Here is a 19,923-nt window from a genome sequence, read left to right as displayed (position 1 = left end):
CAGTGGGTTTAAGAAATACATAATATAGCCATTTTGAACAGAGAAGAAAGAGGATGGAGAGAAAAGTGAGGTGATGTGATATACAGATTTAGAATGCTACCCAGAAGTGGCTCAGCTGCAGCTCAGTGACACCAGTGTCTGGACATGTCCAACCATTTATAAAACAAATTCTTTAAGGTTATTGTGAAGAAACTGTTTTTCAAGACTCATCCACTTATTTATCCACAGTCAAAAGGAACAAATACATTGCGTGAAATTTTGCTGAGGATATTAAAAAATGATTGCATATACCTTTGTTGTGATTTTACTTTAATTGTTTAGACTGTTGGTAAATTCTTAGTAAATAATTGGGCTTTACATCACACTTTGGAAGGCACTTTGTTTTCCTAACACATTATTTAAACAGCTGTTGGAATATTAACATGGATTTAATCATGCTTTCTGTTTAGAAAGTTTAAATGAGGGAGAGTTATATTAGTGTAGAAGCAACTTCAATAAATTATTAGATAGCCATATTGGTTCAATTAGTGTATATAACACCATTTCAAGTGTCTGGCATAGACTGGGAAATGTTCATGCTTATAATTTATAAAATTCCTTAAGTGCCCACTTGAATTGCTGGGGAACAGAAACCAAGCATATAAAAAGTCCACTTACACATCACACATGAAATACACCTTCTTTTCATTTGGTAAGTAAGAATGGTTTTTTACTATCTTCTATTCCACACTGTGAAAAAAATATTTCTTTAATTCCCATAATATTTACTTCCTTGAAAAATTAAAAATGAAAATTAAAATATACACTTTGACAACTAAACAAATGTAAGTCACCAATTTCATAGAAATTAAACTAGAAAGCTTATTTTATACTCTATAAGATCAATAAATATATCACTTTAAATAGAGAAAATAAATCATAATCCCTCTGCATTATTTTCCTGGTTAGAAAACTTGACTAACTTGTTTGTAGATTAGTAGAATCAGGTCATATTAATAATAAAGTCTTAATTTGTAGAAAGTTTAATATGTATATTTAAAAATGTCTTAAATTGATATTTTCAGTTCTCATTACTATGTATGGTATTTCCAGAACTTGACATTTAAAAATTATAGCATTGTTTGTGAAAATAAAATTCTAATGATGAGGGTAGAATTTATCTTAATTTGAAAATTTAAAATTAATGTATTTATCATGCATATAAAGTGATCTTTTTCTTAAAAATTTTAAAAATTGAGAATTCATATTATTGAAGAAATAAATTTCCAGACTGCAAAATCATATGCTGTCTTGCACAAATGGGTGACTTTGTGAAGTTATAGCATAAAAAGTAGTAAAGTAAAATGTCCAAGTTTTAAAGAAGTGTCTTTTTACATTTATATATTGTTCAGTTCAATAAATTTATTATGTAACCAAATTACATATGTTAGTAAAATATTTCCTGTATTCTTGCTCATGAACTCTTTTATGGCCATTTTTGGAGTACATACTCTTCTGTTAATATGGGTTTCTTATTTAAGTTAATAGTATTTTTTTTTGCTTTAGGCTTTAAACCTTTATGATTATTATTGACAAAGTATTAGGCAAGTAGTAGATACTTAATAAATATTTACTGGTTTAATGATTTTTAAAGAGAATTCAGTGCTGTCTTTGTTCCTTATTGGCTAAGGTAGACGAGTTCTATGAATGAATGTAAGGTCTACAAATGTATGTAATGACCGTTGTGCATTTTATTATCCTTTCCATTCTTATGTGAGTAAAATTTGAGTTTTGGTTTTTTTTTTTTTTTTTTTTTTACTTTTTCAAGTACAATGGTGGCAAAGAAAATGTCCATTATGATGACATTGGTTGGATTAAATTAATTTGTTTTTAATAGATTCACAAAATAACATGATTTTGCTCCATTTGGTTTTAGATTCTACCTTTTTTTCACAATGATCTACACCTGTTTACCTGTGTAAAGCCTTTTATTCAGTTATCCTTTTATTATCATATTAGTGAATTAAAGGAAAGTCTAGTGTAACTGTCCATTCACTATAATGTATCTGGAAGCAATGACTATTGTGAAGCCTTTGATTGTAGACAGCCTAGAATAGTTACTGAAGAAACTTTTATCATTGAAAATTATTTGGCTTGAAAGTTACTTTAAGAGTATCTGTGCAAGTGTCTTTACTTGTTGTCATTTGTAAATGGAATTGCTTAAACTAGGTGTTTTTATGGCATCAGGATTACATTCTAGTGTTTATAAATAGTATTTTGAAAGCGTAAAGAAGAAGAGGGGAAAAGCTTGAATTCATGAGAATGTTTATATCCTGAAGCTTTTTTTTTTTTTGGAAAAATATGTGACACTTTTTATCCTGAAATATATTCACAACTTTTTCTATATAAACTTGACCATAACAGTTTTTTTCTATTAACTTATTCTTTCCTTGTGTTCACAAACCTGAGTCTACTAAAATATGTATATAACAATTAGTTATAAATATAAATGCTAAATAGAAGTGCCATTACAACTGAAGTATAAGAAACATCTTTATCATCAAAACTAAAATCTTATTTCATATCCCCTTTTCATTGCTAACAGTTTGTTCTGGCAAAATTCTTTCTAAATTAAGCCATTATTGCTTATTAGCATATGATAACGTGTGTACATTTCCACAAATATGCCCAAGTTTTACATTCTTTATTTCATATCAGAGAAACGAGCTTGAAAAATAACACTAGGTATTGAGAATTGTAACAGTGAGATTTCATTTTACTCAAATGAACAAGTTTTCATCTTTATAGCCCATTTATGAGGATGTCTTTGTGTTACCAAATTGTAAAATAAATTTCATATAAATCTAATTTCAAATATTTGAAAACTAAAGCACTCTGAATATTATTGTACAGTGGTTAATAGTTGTAATTCAGTAGCTGTAGCATCATATAGTATAGCTACAAATATTATAACAAGTCATATATATGTAAGCTATAATTTAGAGTACACTTAAGTTTACCACTTACATTTAATCATTAATAAGTTAAAATATTAGGTGTTCTACATTAATTGCAAACATCTTAAATAGTGAAAATAAACCATGGGAGAGTTTCTATGAGTTGAGAAAACTTTTCTATTTAATAGTTAAGATTCAAAGAATAATTGCTTTTTATTCTAGAATTTCAACCTAATTGTAGTGAGATGGGTTAAAGATTAGTTACACTGGGATTTTGTTTGTATATATGTACCATGTAAATGCAAAATTTAATGTATGACATGCATATATTAAAATCTGTTGCACTTTATTGATTTACTATATCAGTACAGCAAAATTGTATATATTCATATATTCTGAACATATTTCTTTATAGTATTGTTAGAGGATCGATTACTACAGCTTTACTATTTTTTTTTTTTTTTTTTTTTTTTTTTTTGAGACAGAGTCTCGCTCTGTCGCCCAGGCTGGAGTGCAGTGGCGCGATCTCGGCTCACTGCAAGCTCCGCCTCCCGGGTTCACGCCATTCTCCTGCCTCAGCCTCTCCGAGTAGCTGGGACTACAGGCGCCCGCCACCACGCCCGGCTAATTTTTTGTAGTTTTAGTAGAGACGGGGTTTCACCGTGGTCTCGATCTCCTGACCTGGTGATCCGCCCGCCTCGGCCTCCCAAAGTGCTGGGATTACAAGCGTGAGCCACCGCGCCCGGCCAGCTTTACTATTTCTTGTCTGTTTCAGTTTTAGCAAAATATACATTTTTTCTGTATTTATTTGAAGTATATTCTATAGATAAAAAGTTCTAACTATATTTGTAATATCTCACACTTTTAAAAATCACATTTTTATCTGTTTCATGTTATGTTTTAATTTCCCAATTAAATTTAGTAGTGTAATGTCAGTCATATTCTTCATAATTCTGAGCTATTTTGAAATTTAATAGACTCATAGTTTCAGGTTCTAAAACTACACTTTCAGTTATGTATTTCTTCATTCCTGAAATGGAATTCTGATAAACTTTATGCACACTAAGTGGTATAAAGTCATGCTGAATAAAGTTACACTTTTCAGTGATTTTCTTTCTTCTTAATTTTAATTTTAAATGATAATTATGATTGGAATATAGCACTATATGGGATAACCAATAGCATTTTGCATTGATTTTAAAAGTCTCCCTTACCAGAAAAAATAATCATGGAAGAATTACTTAGATTATGGAAAAACCTATTGATGCAAGATATAGAATCCAGGAGCCATAACTGAAGACTTTAAAAATTCAACATGTGAAATTTGCATATATGCCAAAAAAATGCCTTTGAGTAAAGACATAAACCAAAATGTTTGCAAAACAAAATCATAAACACCGGGCTAGGTTCCTTAGTATATAAAGAGCATTAAATTCAGTGAGAAAAGACTGACAACCTAATAGAAAAATGGGCAGACAACTTTGATAAACAATTCTGAGAAAAAATAAAGAACATTTCAACATAGAAAAGATGTCTAACTTCACTCATAATTTTAAAATGCTTTTTAAAAACCATAATAAAATACCAGTTTTAATCTGTCAGATTGACAGAACTATGTAGTATTGTAAAATAATGTCTGTAATAGCAAGAAACAAGAAATAATTTTGAATTTCCAATGATGAACTGGATGAACAAATTACACTACGTTTATAAAATGGATTCAGACTATTTGGAATTTGAAAATTATGATGCTGGTTGCTTTTGAGATAGGGCCTGAAAGATACTGAGCTTGGTTACAAAAGAACTTAATATTTAATTTTTATTCTTTATGTTTTTTGTTGTTTCTTTGCCATGTTTATGGGTTCTTTAAACATACAAAGCAAGTTTAAAGCAATAAAACTCTTAAGTTAGTAAAACATCTCAGTGAATACTACTTGAACATCTCCTATATACCACAACATTCTTGAGCATGCTGGCAATATAAAGATGGATAAAATACTGTCCCAACTCTTTTTAAAAACCAGTATGGCAGTACCAATTTGTAAATAGGGTAAAACTCAATATAGTTGGTACTCTGTTAGAAATGGGTCCCGGAAGGATGCATATCACTTTGTAGATCTCAGAGTAGTTTATGTACTGTAAGTTGATTGATCTTCACAAAAACCATATGAAATAGAACACTATCTGTCCAGAAAAAAAAAAGATAAGCGCATGTCCTATATTTACTCATTTAATGCTCACAGCAACCATAGGAACTCGGTACCATTATCATCCCCATTTTATAAAGGACATGGTGAAATTAAACCTAAGTTCTTCACTATCCTCATTCTTAATACCTAAACTGTTCTGCTCGAACTTTATTCAGTAATCTGAATTCATCTGTACTTTGCAAACATGAGACTCAGTTTAAATAATTAGTTCAAGATTGTAATGCCAGTACTCTTCTACCACAGAGCCATTTTGATAGCGCACCCTCTTGTGATAAGTACTAATGACAAATCACAGACTGTGTGGTTTCTCTAAGAAAACAATGGCAGTGAAAAGAGCTTATTTCCTTTTTATGAAAATATTTCCTCTAATCAAGTAGTACCAAATAAGTTGTTTTGCTTAGTAACTTTGATATGACTTCTTAAGAAAATTTCAATATTACTGGATAAAAAACTGATACTCACTTAAAGCTTGTTTCTGCTTTACGAAAAGACTCTGTCAGCAACCCAGAATGAAGGCTGTACTAACAAAATTCCAACTTTTCTGTGGGATGATCCAAAAACAGCAAACGGAAGGCATTAAATTTCTTAACAGTGGCAAGTGTGTACATGCATGCTATGCCATTCCTGTGATTAGCTGCTTTTTGGTGTGCATAGATTAGAGTTGGAATACTTTGATTTTCAAACAACATGTTCCATAGGTAATTTTTTAGATAGAAAAAACAGGCAGAGTAACTTAAGAGCATGTGAGGTCTGTGTACTACATTTATGTAGCTCTAAACTGAATATATGTGTTTAGTCTGATTTTAGAACATTGCCTTGACAGTGTATCTTCATATGTCAAAGACATTTGCTGGATTAAGATCCTGAATTGCTTCTCTTGCTCTGTTCAGAAGCAGGTTTATACAAGTACTCTGATGTGAAACAGAGAATATGAAGTATACATAATGATCATTAAATTAAGAGGAGGCATAGTTCAGTATGTTAAGCAATATTTAATCTTGTTTCTTCTATAATCCTATCTCAGTCCTAGGAGTCTTAGTGACAGACTCAAAAGCCAATACCAGGATTATTAAAAAAAAAAACTTGTTTAAAAAGCAAATGTCTAAGCGAAAGAAACAAATGTGTGCAGAAATAAAAGAGTCATTCTGTTTACCTAGAGTTTTCCTGAGCTATCTTCACTTCCATGACATTTCACTAAATTATCATAGAACACAATATGTATTAACATGGCATTTGATGATGAACCCTATTCAACTTTATATATCATTTTCATCCATTTAGTAGAATGACAATGAGTGGAAAAGAGATGTGGGTGAGAATACATAATATGTGTTTAAAATTTATTTTCTTCTTTTCAAATTACAGCAAATTCAGTAAAGCTAGAAATGCAGAGTGATGAAGAGTGTGACAGGAAACCCCTGAGCCGTGAAGATGAGATCAGGGGCCATGATGAGGGTAGCAGCCTAGAAGAACCCCTAATTGAGAGCAGCGAGGTGGCTGACAACAGGAAAGTCCAGGAGCTTCAAGGCGAGGGAGGAATCCGGCTTCCGAATGGTAAACTGAAATGTGACGTCTGTGGCATGGTTTGCATTGGGCCCAATGTGCTTATGGTACATAAAAGGAGTCACACTGGTAAGCAGCTGAAAGAATAACCTGATGACTGCCTGTGACATCTGATGTTGATATTACCTGACATCTATTCTCTTTCCTTTTTATTCAGGGGTGGCAGTGGTGAAAACTACCTTTTCAGAATTCTGCTAGTATTGGATTGCAGAAAAACAGAGAGTAGCCTGGGTCTTGACTTCCAGCCTTCAAATCTGAATAGCATATCAGAAAAGAAGTTTGGGATTCAGTTTCCACAGTTCTTAATATAGCAATAATATGATAAGGGTTCAAAAGGTATAGGAGAATTTCATTGTGTAACTTAATCTTTTTGTATTTCTATACGTATTTTACCATACCCATGGGCAGGTAATATAGTTTGCTAGATAAGGGTTTATGCTACAAAATGGCACTCATGAATTTATATAAGTGAATAATTTTCACTTTATCCAGTTAACTCCTTGAAATACGATTTCTAATCGATCTCTGCCTACCACAGGTCTCAGTAGCAGGCAGGTGCTTTTGTAGTTCAGGGATGCTACCATCTTTCTGTAATTGTTGGTTATAACTCCTGCAAGGATATATGTGGGATTGAATATGACAAATAGTGGCTGGTGTGTAGGTTGGAATATGTAATTCCGGGATAGAGTGAGGAAAAAGCCCACAGATTAATTCATAGTATATTTTTAAACATTTGAGAGGTGAAAAGTTTTCTGTGAAAACTAACCAAACAAGAAGTTCTTATTTAAATCTTTTTAAACCCTTTGCCAATTTTTTTTTCTTAAAAAGCAACAAAAATGAGATAGTAAGTGGTATGCTAGGAGGATCGTTTACTCTTAACAAAAAAGGCTCAAGTTCATATGAAAATTGGTTTAATGGTAATGATGGCTTTCACTACAATGCAAAGTAGTGTAGTGTACAGTAAAATATTAATAACTAATATTCTCAGAGTTTTAAAATATACTCTTGGAAGAAATATAAATCACAATAAGTTTATTTAAAAGTTTTATTTCTAAATAGTTTAATAATTACATGCTTAAAACATTAAAGATACAAGGTAGGTCAAAGTCTTTTTTAATCTGAACCTTTCATAATACACATGAAGAAACAGTCAAGTGATTTGTCCATTATCCCTTATATAGGTAAAGGCATTGCTGAAGCTAGAACCAGGGTTTTCTGATGCCCATACTGGTTTTGTTCAGACACACTATTGCTTGGTATATCAGTATACCAAGAATTTATTATAAGGTATGACTGTAAACTAAGGCTATTTTAAAAATTACAGTGAGAAGTTATATATTAAAATCAGTGTTATCATAATCAAAATCATCAGCTTTAGAACATGTATACTTATTCCAATCATACAGTCAATTACATTTTGCTTTTTGGTTTTTTATCTCCTTTTTAAACAGCACAATGTTTTAAAAATATTTATATTACTAGTGTAATTTTTTCTTTAATTTTTCAAAGTGTCTTAGAAAAGGTTGAAAGATCAAACTTTGTATCTATTTGATAAAAAGAAAAGGGAAAAGACTATAAAATAATCTACTTTTCATCTACGCTCATGAACTAATTCTAACGACAGTTCTAAAAACAAGTTCTACAAAGTTATAATATATTCATTATGTAAGAGTGATTATATTAAGGAAGATAATACTCATTCAAATGTGTAACTTCTCCTATCTAGTAAAATACAAACAAAAGTCAGTCTAATGGTTTTTCATTTGAATTGCATGCAATGTTAAATTTTAAGCTAAAAAATAAACTAAAAGCAGTATTTAGAAGATTTTTAATTGATCTTTTATGTTCTGAATTAAGAAAATTCAAGGAACCAGAGTACAGTTTTTAGAAAATTTAGGTTAATCAGTGATTCACTGTAGCTACAATAATATTCATGAGGATTGTTAATTTGTAAATACAATAATAATTATATACCTACTCTACGGTCCTTTTGTTATTTACTAGTGTGGTAGAGTTGAATTATTTTATTTTTGAAAATAATCTAATTGGCATAATAAAGTTTATAAACAGTTATACAGATTTCCACAAATCCTAGGAATATGAGACTCACTCAACTAATAACAGCAAGGAGTATGTTAAAGTCCACTTGCAACACTATCTTTTTTGGTCAATCAGTGTTTATTGGAGCATTGTGCAAATTATTACACTTTCTTCAGATCTAGATTTTCCTTAAAGTTAATAACCATTTACGGAGAAGCTGTGATACCTGTCATGCTTTGTCAACTTTGAAATTGTGGATATGATATCTTTAAACTAGACACTTAAACATATTTCTTATGATCCAGTTTATACATCTGAGTGTGTCCTGCCATTTTCAACACCACTTTAGTACCATTTTGAGACTAGAAAGTCTATTTGCATTTCTTTAATTTAAACTAGATTGAGAAAAATGTAGTCAGAATCTAGTCATTAGCCAAATGTTTTCTCCTTAATACCATGAACTAGTCTGCATTTTAGAACTTCCCACTCTTATCAGTTGTTTATCTTTCATATTAAAGGTACTGTCTTAAAACCTTATAATGCCTTTGAGAAACATATTTTTTAGTGTTTTTAGTTCATAGAATATCTAATATAATTTTTTTTTGAGTTGGAGTCTCCCTCTGTCGCCCAGGCTGGAGTGTAGTGGTGCAATCTTGGATCACTGCACCCTCCACCTCCTGGGTTCAAGCGATCCTCCTGCCTCAGCCTCCAAAGTAGCTGGGATTACATGTGCCCACCACCAGGCCCAGCTAATTTCTGTATTTTTAGTAGAGACAGGGTTTTGCCATGTTGGTCTCAAACTCCTGACCTCAGGTAATCCACCCACCTCAGCCTCTCAAAGTGCTGGGATTACAGGCGTGAGCCACCATGCCCAGCCTCTAATATAAAATTGATAGTGAAAAAAGATGCACAGCCATCCAATTCATTACAATATCATGGAGCATCAGATCAAATCCACTCTTCTTCTTTCTCTGTCATACTCTACTGAAGTACCAATTGCAGTGTCTTATTAATGGCTTCATTTTATTTATTTGGTATTGCTACTTTAGTAAGTAATCAGGTAATATTGTCATCGGATACTCCAGGCACTCTTCACTGGGAATATAGAGAGAAGAGTAAACAAATAGGGATAGTAAATCAATTCATGCATGAACACATATCGATTGGACATTATACATACAGAATTCCCCTAATTTTGCCTCTCCTTAATCTACTCCCATCTTGTAACTCAGTTTTCAGCACCATATTTTGTTCATTGCAGCTTTGTGCAGCCATCGTCTTGCTCAAAGGCACTCAGCAGATGCTTGAGATTCCGCATATTTGTAGGTTGTTCCACGCAACATAGGAGCACCCTCTGTCTTTGATTCACCAAAGCAAGTTGATGCATATATATTTGCATTTTAATTGAATATTTAAACGCAGATCTAGAAATAGGTGTTTATGAAGGTACATAAAATATTGAAATATAAGATATTCCATAATAAAAATAATATATAATCTCACCCAGTCAATAAATAAAAATGGACCAGTAGATTGTTCTATTGGATTTAAAAATAAAAACAGAACAACAAGATTGAGATATGGACATGAAGGACACATGACCATATCTTAATTGTTTTCCTCGATCCAGTTTTATTAGTCTAGATTGTTGTGCCTACCAGGGGAAAGATTAGTCCTACGGTTATAACGAACTACTTAATGTTTTCAGCTTGGATTGCTCCATTAATGTAGTTAGTACATTTGTGAGGCTTTCTTAAAATTTGCCTTGATATACATATGAAGAACATGATTAATATTTTTTTCAGACAAAGTCTAAACTGACTCAAAAAGGGCCCATTGATGCAGTCCATTTAAAGAACAAATTATTTACAAGAAATAATTGAGATATGTTGTTTTAAAGTTTCATAGACAGTATGGAGTTTTTGCATATGTACCATTTGCATAGAGAAAAGATGGTTAGCTGAACCTTTTACTTAATTATCAGATAATTTTACATTTATTCTGTAATGCCTAGGCCAGGATATACCCCACGACATTGAATAAAAGGGTTGCTAATGTTTTATAGAAATAACTTTATCAAAAATTGAGTCAATTCACTTTTTATTTGTTATTAGATAGATATGGATATTACTTCTATATATGGATTATTCCTGGAATATAACTGTGTATACTTCTAGAAATCTCATAAATTACCCTCTGTTTTAATCCCTGTTTCTAACAGTATTGTCTTTGAGGGTTTCATTATGATTCCAGCTAACTTTAGTTTGGAACACAATAGAACAAGTGGACTCTTGAAATGATAATTATCTTTTCATATAATCAAGACATCAACAGGAGTTAGGAAATAAAATGAGGAAAGCAATAAAATTAGTATCCAAATGTAAAAAGCATCTATCAAGACTTATTCATAATTCAAATCAATATCTCCCAAAGCCTTATCTTACTGAAATTAAAATGTTTTATTTTCAATGCCCCTTTTCTCTTACCAAAAAAAGGAAGAAAACTAGTTACCTTCATCATGCCTCTTCTTCTTTACTTCCCATGTCCATGAGAACTTATCAAAGGCTTCCATAGTATGACTTTCACACTCAGCAACAGGACAATATTTCCAGATATACCTAGACCACCTTTTGTTTCTTCTACCCCATTTGGGGATGATCATATAAATTCAGAAGTAATTTCTTATTAAAAAGATTTGAAGATATCTAGAGTATTTTGTAAATGTAAAAACTAAATTACCCTGTCATTAATCTCATAAAACTCAGTTAGGTGAATTTTAAAAGTCTTTTTAAAAAAGATATTGTTTCATTTCTAGACTAGCATTATTTTTAAAGAACGAACTACTCTAAATTAGGGATTTTGAAATATTTCAACTCAAACATTGTAGGAGGTTTAAAGGAAATCGGAGTCAGCATGCTATAGGAGTATTATCTAAAGGCAGACATGATTTCAAATTGTTCACCACACTTAGTAATTTAACTCCTGCAAAGTTATTGTGAACGAATTTGTTACTTGCTTGGGAAACCTTACATAGACAGATTTTAAAAGTAAAATCAAATTTTTGGAGTGAAAAGTATATATTTGCTATTTTCTTTTTTCTTTAAAAATTTAATTTGTGAAAGAAGTGCCTCCATCTTTCATTACTATGGCAGGGGTTGGGAGTGGAAAATTCTTGATTTAAAAAGTTGCAGCCTGTGATTCCATTAGGAAAGAGAATCAAATAATCAAGTTGTATATTGTGTGTAAAAATAAAAAAGATCTGCCAGAATTCAATTTATTTTAAAACCTTATGTTGGAAGACTTTACATGAGGAGATATAGATCTTACCAGGTTAATCAAACTAAAGAAGATACCACTTAAGGGAACTTTAACATTACGGATTTTTTTCAATCCAATATTATCAATATAGGACCTCTTGTACATGTAGCTCATAAGAGCTCCAGATTTCTTAAGAAAAATCCTTAACCCCCACCACACACACAGATTACACCTTTTTGGTATGTACCTCATTAAGTTCCCAAAACACTAAATACTACAGAATTTGAGATATACCTGATCTATCAATTTTTAAATTTATCTAGGTTTTATAACAAATCTATATGATAGAATTTGCAGTAGCTGCTGCCAGAAAGTGACCATGGTTTATCTTATTTATACCACTTAGCTTTCTTTAATAAAATAATCAGTGGGTTTGCATTATGTCAAAGGGCCGAAAAACCTTGAGTTTTTATTCTTCATTATTATGTGTGTTTCAGTTAAAGATATATGAAACATGACATTTCAATGTAAGGTTTTTGAAAAACTATTAAAATTACAATCATCATCTAACCGCAGGTATAGAAATGGTCCAGTTCAACCAAAAGGGAATTGTTTTGTAATGTTCTTTTTATTCTAAACTTAGAGCTTTAGTATGATACATTTTTACTATTTACTTACATTTGAATTTTTATTTTATTTTATGTATATCTTTAGTGATAGGTGAATTTAAAATAATAGCATTTTCTTTATGGTTTGATAAGGCTATCAATTTGATCCTACTTGCCAGTTGTACTGCTTCATTGCGTACATGTTTTTATATTTGATAATATTGGTGAGTCAGTTGATGGCAACAGACCAAACTTATAATTGAGGCTTAAAAACTTCATAGCAATATCAGTAATACAAAAACGGGGAGAAAAGATTCCTTTCAAATAATAATTTTCACAAAAAAGATATACAGGACATGTCTGGATGAATAATTTTATTTGGAAATTTTGCTAAAGGTTTTACTGTTAGTGACCAGGAGAATCAAGAAACCTGGCCTGTATTTGAAAATCTTGTACTAATGAGCTTTGTAAACTGGTTCACTTGCTGTACCTTTTAGTTGCCCCTTTCCATATCAGCTAAATGAGGGAATTAGACTGAAGGTCTCTTTCAGCTCAAATTTTCTGCCAATTTTAAAGAGATAGCATGGTAAAATAAAGAGAACAAGATTTTGTAGCCAAACTGACCAGGTTCATTTCTCACCTTGACTACTTTCTAGCTCTGTGTAATAAAATACTTAGATCTATGGACTTTAATTTCTTCATTTGTTAATTAAAATTAATATGACCTAATTATTATCATTGTAAGAAAGGATTGAAATATTCTATGGAAAGCATACAATTGTGTGTAAGGCAGTAAAGTGACAGCTCCTCATTGTTCAACCAATGATAAATGCTATTATTGTTATTCTTCTGAGTCAATGATAGGACTTTTGTCACATTTATACATAGAAGGGAAAAGATCATTTGATGTAAAACTTGAGACTTTGGTAACTGTATTAGCAAAGCAAATTCTAGGAAGATAAATGTTTAAAAGACTTATGAGGGAGATGAACATTTTTAGCATAGAGAACTGGCTTTGGTTAACAGTGGATGGCAAATTAGTCACTTGCACATACCCTAGTTGATCCTTCCCATTTCTTCTCCTTACTGCAGGTGAACGCCCCTTCCACTGTAACCAGTGTGGAGCTTCTTTCACTCAGAAGGGCAACCTTCTGAGACACATAAAGTTACACTCTGGAGAGAAGCCGTTCAAATGTCCTTTCTGTAGCTACGCCTGTAGAAGAAGGGACGCCCTCACAGGACACCTCAGGACCCACTCTGGTAAGTGTCACCAACTCCTTGAGAAGAAAAGTAAAACAGGAAAATTTAGAAGAGTACTATTGAATGATAGTAACATGGCTTTGTTATGTAGTCAGTAATGACCGAGACAATATTGTTATTGGTGTACATTAAATAATTGATAAATCTTGCAGGATGCATGTATCTTTCATTTTTAGACTTTACGGCTTGGCAGAAAGGAGTACTATCAACTGAAGAGTATCTTACTTCAATATATTAGAATAAGAAAGCAGCTGTTACATATTTTCTATGATTTTAAAATTTTATAATTAAGAATGTAGTCATTATGGTTAATCCAAGATAAGTGAAGATGCAGTATAATATCAGTTTTGTTTCGAGTTACTATAGAGGAAATGAAAACTGATTTTTTTTGACTGATACAGTGCTGAGGCTGGGATCTCTGTGGAAAATAAAATTGTTTCTTTTAAACTTGAAAATATACTCAGAAAATTGGCTTTTCTTGTATTTTATATTCTAATTTTAACTCTCCTTGTATCTTTAGCTCTCAAACTATAGTCATTGGGTACTCTGAAACTTTGCTGTGTTTCATAAATCATTAAAAAAAAGTAGAATATGACAAGTTCTTGGGAATAAAAGAAAAAATAAATTTAATGTTTTTAAGAAATGCCAGAATATAACACATAAAAGAGAAAAGAATGATCAGAAATCCAAATGAATCTCATTTGACTTTTAGCATAAATTTTCATAACCAAGAAGTTAAAGGTGGAAAATTAATATAGAATACTCTCAAGCCAGTTTTATTTGTTTCTTCTGTTCATAATGACATACTACATTTTAATTTTAATATGAAGATATGATGGAAGTGATATTTTAATCTACATTGACAAATCGTATTGGAGAGTGCTGAGGTTGTGAGATAATGCTTACTGTATTATCTCTCTTTACATTTTTCCTTTTTATCCTTAAGGCTGTACTAAGTTTTTAAACATGCATGTGAATTGTGTAAAACTATTTTAAACATTGACTCTTAAATTCGGGGCAGTTACAAAAAAATTAAAGCAAACACGAAAACAAAATATTTTAGCTATATATTTTTCTTTCCTCCCTGAGTTAAAGGAATTCACTTACTTCCAACTACAACATTTTATGTTTTATTTTAAAATTGTGCTATCAAAATTATATCTTAAAGCAGTGTTTTATTACGAAAAGTTCTTTATTGAAAAATACTTTTAGGACATGATAGGCATTTCCTTTAGCTTGTTATGTACTCTAGCCAGAGTTAAATTATTATTGAGTTGTCCAAAGATTATATAACAAATAGATCTTCGTGAACATATAGTTTTGCCTCAACTTCATGTAATAAATAACTTTAAACATCCATCTTATTTTTATTGAAATCATGTTGTTTTTAATATCATGGTTTTGTGTGTACATATTGTTTTCTGTCTTCATAAATAAAGACATGGTCCTTCTCACTGCCATCGTGCTCATTTTGCAATTTAGTATATCAAGTTACGATTTTTGCAGATATATAAATAGATATATTCAAATTGGGTAATTCAAAAGAGTTTAATGGAGTCACTATTGGAGAGGGGGCATCCAGCTACTGCATCACCAAGAGCTGATACCAATTCAATCATGCTTCCAATTGGAATCTAAAATACTAGCCATCCCTAATGTTCTTCATAATAGAACATAAAACAGAGTTGCTACAGTTTTTGCTTCTCTAATTTGTCAGAAAGCTCAAAATTGATCATTATAGTGTTCTTCTTCCACTCAAATACATCTTCCCCTTACTCTTACTCTGTTTAGCACATCGGCTAAATAAGATTCTTTATCTGATAGGTGACTAAAATTTTATAGGTTCTGAGTCTTCAGTGGTCCTGCCTTTCTTATATTACTATAATTTTTCAATAACCAAAATTATTAGATTAGTATTTCTAAAGAGATGCCCCAGTAAATCCCCTGAGATCCAAGCATAGTTCTTCTTGTCCTCATTGTACAGCAACAGCTCCAAATCATTCTGGTAGTCTGGAAAAATTATAAGCCAGTCCCTGTTTGTTTAGCAGCTTGACATGCCCAAAATAGGTGGTGAGTGTTCTCAGCTTCCAATACAACAGGACCAGATCTCTGAAACCTGGAGAAAACATTCTTCTTTTGGGAACTGAGAGATCTCCAAAACCACCAATCTGAAGGTTTCAGGACACAGAGTAAAAAGCCTTTAAATGGGTTATTTGATGTTATTAGAGTGGCCACCTCTACCTTAACCTCTTTGTTCTCAGACTCATGCCTTCTGGCTATGGAGGAGATGATGTTGGCCATATATAATATCCTGTAGAACACACCCAAACTCCTCCCAGCTGGCAACCGTACATGAACCACTCCTTTGGTAGGCCATTTCACCACTCCATGTAGACAGCTGATTCTGGGTGGTGATACATGGGGTATGACCCATGCATTCTCTAGATTTGCACCAATTGTATTTGTCTTGCCATAAAAAGGAGTTTCCTGGTTGAAGGCAGTGTAGCAAGGAATACCAGGGTAATTGGTAAGGCATTCTGTTAAATCCATACTTGAGGGAGCTTGCAAAAATATTGAAGAGAAGGGGAAGGCACATCCTATTAGGATATATTTCTGCCTCCTCCATGTTGGAAAGAGTCAAATGTAACCTGCCTGCCACTACTTGCTTGGTTGATCTCCCTCAGGAATGGTGCCATATCAGGGCCTCAGCATTGGAAAATTGTGAGTTCAGCAGTGGTGGTAGTTAAATCAGTCATAGAGAAGAGGAAGTCCATGTAATTGAATCTGTTCAGTTTCTGTGTCCCTACTCCCATTGTCACTTTGTACATTGGCCCATTGAGAAAGTATGAGGTAAGCCTGGTAAAGAGTCTGAGATTCATGAGATTACCCCCTCCAGATTACTAAGAGCCTTCACTACAGTGAATGCCCTCTAGAGAGAATTTACATAGAATACCATATCATTACATTTTGTACCAATTCTGAAGGATACATCCTCATAACTCTCCCCTAGACCTTCTGTCACCAGTCGTCCACTTTTGTTCTTTGAAGTCCTTGACCATATGGCCATGCCATATATCATTACCTCAACTATCTCTTCTTCCATGCAAAGTGTACAGTTAAATGTACTAGCTGAATGAAATTCTGGCTGCTGGAGGGATAGCCACTGTATTTCAGGGCCCTCTCCCTTAAGTGGACCTGTTAACACCATAGTCACAGCTGGTATTGAATTCCAGACACTCTATTTACAAACCAGATCCATACTGTTTCATCCTCATCAACTAGTCACTGAGAATACCCCATGAGGCCATACATACGGGTTGAAGCAAAAAGACTGAGAAGCAGTAGTAGCAGGGACCTCTGAGCTACTTGCTCATACAGTATACTTGGGCTTCCTCAACTAGCATAAGAAGGCTGCAGGGAAGGAAAATATACCAAGGAAATGCTGTTGTGTACATTTTTGATATGTTGAATTAGATAACACCTAGTTCATGATGCACGGTTTGGGCTACATTGTCATTCAGAGTCCTGTGGCCTGGTACACAGTCTTAACCAAAGTTCATTAGCAAGTAAGGAGCGGCTTTTCAAATGGAGATTAGTTATTGTTAGAAAATTGCATGTCTTTACTATAAAACCACAAGGGACCTACACACTGAGGCTTCCATTGGCAGAGATGTCATACAGCATCTCCATTTGCCACAGACATTTCCAAAAATCATCGCATCTGCTGAATCTTAGAGTCAAAAGTTGAGAGAGCTTTCATCATGGCAGGATATGATGTAGATCCTTTTCTTGCCCCAGGCTGCTCTCAAAATCGACAGCCTGTGGGTTACCTAGTATATGCACCACAGAAGTATACCCAAATATGGTCTATGTTGCTTCTAAAATCTAGAGAGGGCACCACATTTTGTGCTTCATTTTCGTGAAGGAAGGTGCAGGGTGCAGCAATTTCTCACTTACGATGGAGGATCTATTTCAGCATGCCCAGATCAGTGGCCTATAAAATTTTACCAATGCTTAAAGTCCCTGAACTTTGTTGGAGTTTATCTCCTATTCTATAGCATGTATCTCTTACTGAGGCATCTCAGGTATTTACTATATCCTCCTCCCAAGTTCAATCCGTGTAATGTCATGAATATAATATTCCAGCTTGATGTCAAGATGGACAAGATTTCTCTAGACTATGTTATGACAAAGGGAGTAGAGTTGACCTAGCCTTAAGGTAAGAGAGTAAAAGTATGTTGCTCCTGTAGTGTGAAGGGAAAAAACTGATTCTGATTATCTTTGTTATACAAATTACCTTAAACAGAAATCAAGTTCATTGCTTCATACCTAGTGTTGGTGACTATATTAATATGCTCCAGTAAAGATTGTACAGCTAAAACTGCATCTACAGTTAGCATTATGAAATGATTAAGTCTGCATCAATGCTATGCATTAGCCTAATAAACAGTTTAAATGGGTGTATAGTATGAATTATCACCCCTAACATCTTTCAGTTTTCTGATGGTTTCACTAATGTCTGTTATTCATCCATAGAATTATTATTTCTTTTAGTTTGCTGTCTTGGGAGAGGTGATAGTTGTAGGGCTGTGCTGTCCAATATGGTAGCCACTAGCCTCATGTGGTTACTAAACACCTAAATATGGCTAGTGCTGCATGTTGAAATAATATTTTTTATTTTTCTTGTTTTTTTACTACAGTTTTATGTATATTAATTATACCTCAATGAAGTTGTTGAGGGGGAGGGAGATGATACTACCATCCCATGTTTCTCTGCTTTCTCATCATTGCTCCACTACCAAAAACTAAGGGTCTTAGTATTGTCCATTGTATTTAGCATTGCAATGCTATAACCCTTCAAATCAGATTCTGGAGTTGGTCTTCAGCCTTATTTGCCCTGAGGCTTAAGTGGATAAGGGACCCTTTTAAAGCTGACATAAACTTTCTTGTATTTTGCCTGTATTCTGACTTGAGTATTCAAGGCACTCAGTTTGTCTTTCACCTTTGGCCATCAGCCATATCATGCTGTAATCTTTACACACTACCATTGCTGCTTTAGCAAGTAATGCCACAGATCCCAAAGCTTTACCCTGCGTCATACATACTTCCATGCTACCACCAGTGACAATATGAATAATCATCTTGCCAGCACATGCCTTGGATCACTACTGTCCCATTAACTCCCTAGTAAGGAGGCTATCCTGCTATCCTTGAATTCCATTTTGACTGGAGCTTTGGGCCATTTCTGATGTCAGTAACTCTTTATCAGTCAGGATCCTGACAAGAAAACATTAAGACACTCAAGTGGGGAAAATTTGGGGACATGCATGAAAGACAAATATTCACAAAAGAATGGTTAGGAATAAGCGTAGTCTACAAAAAGATGGTGGGGTTTACAATAGTAGGAAGCCATTTACTAGCTCTAGCCTGAAAGAGAATGGGGATCTAGAGGTCACTGGAATTAAGAGAAATAGGAAAGGGTCTTGAGCACTGACCTTCAATAGAAGAATGTAGCCTTTGCTAACCTGTGACTTGGGGAATAAACACCCTGACCTCACTCTTTCCACCCTTCAGTCTCTTACTGGTGCCTCACATTGACTAAACTTAACCAGAAGCCAGAGGAGAAGGGAGCCTATTGATTAAAGCCAATAAAAATTAGCTTTTGCAGGAGCAGAGCAAAGAAGTGTGGAAAATGGCTATGGCAGCCAAACAGAGAATGTGCCACAGATTAACTAAAATTTAAGAACTAGTGCTTAAAATTACTAGTATAGAGCAAGGGTCCTCAACCTCCTGGCTGCAGACCAGTACCAGTCAGTGGGTGGCCTCTTACAAATTGAGCCACAAAGCAGGAGGTGAGCAGCGGTGAGCAAGCATTACTGCCCAAGGTCCTCCTCCTGTCAGATCAGTGGCAGCATTAGATTCTCATAGGCACGCACCCTGTTGTGAATTGCGTATGCAAGGGACCTACTTTGTGTGCTCCTTATGAGAATCTAATGCCTGATCATCTGAGGTGGAATAGTTTCATTCTGAAATCATTCCTCCACCACC

At 33.4% G+C, this 19,923-nt stretch overlaps 1 protein-coding gene across 16 annotated transcripts in view; it reads left to right on the top strand.

The window, feature by feature from the left end:
* IKZF2 (IKAROS family zinc finger 2) overlaps positions 1–19,923 on the top strand; it is a 156,444-nt gene that overhangs the window by 91,011 nt on the left and 45,510 nt on the right. For 13 of the 16 annotated variants that reach the window (XM_055290501.2, XM_063645685.1, XM_063645687.1 and 10 more), the window contains 2 exons: positions 6,512–6,778; positions 13,708–13,875. In XM_055290501.2, the coding sequence (XP_055146476.1) occupies positions 6,512–6,778; positions 13,708–13,875 (435 nt within the window). The remainder of the gene's footprint in view (positions 1–6,511; positions 6,779–13,707; positions 13,876–19,923) is intronic. The other 3 variants (XM_063645689.1, XM_055290506.2, XM_055290505.2) reach the window with 1 other exon arrangement.

The sequence above is a fragment of the Symphalangus syndactylus genome, chromosome 8, assembly GCF_028878055.3.
Source record: "Symphalangus syndactylus isolate Jambi chromosome 8, NHGRI_mSymSyn1-v2.1_pri, whole genome shotgun sequence".
Lineage (NCBI taxonomy): Eukaryota > Metazoa > Chordata > Mammalia > Primates > Hylobatidae > Symphalangus > Symphalangus syndactylus.
This window is presented reverse-complemented; position numbering and strand designations above follow the sequence as displayed.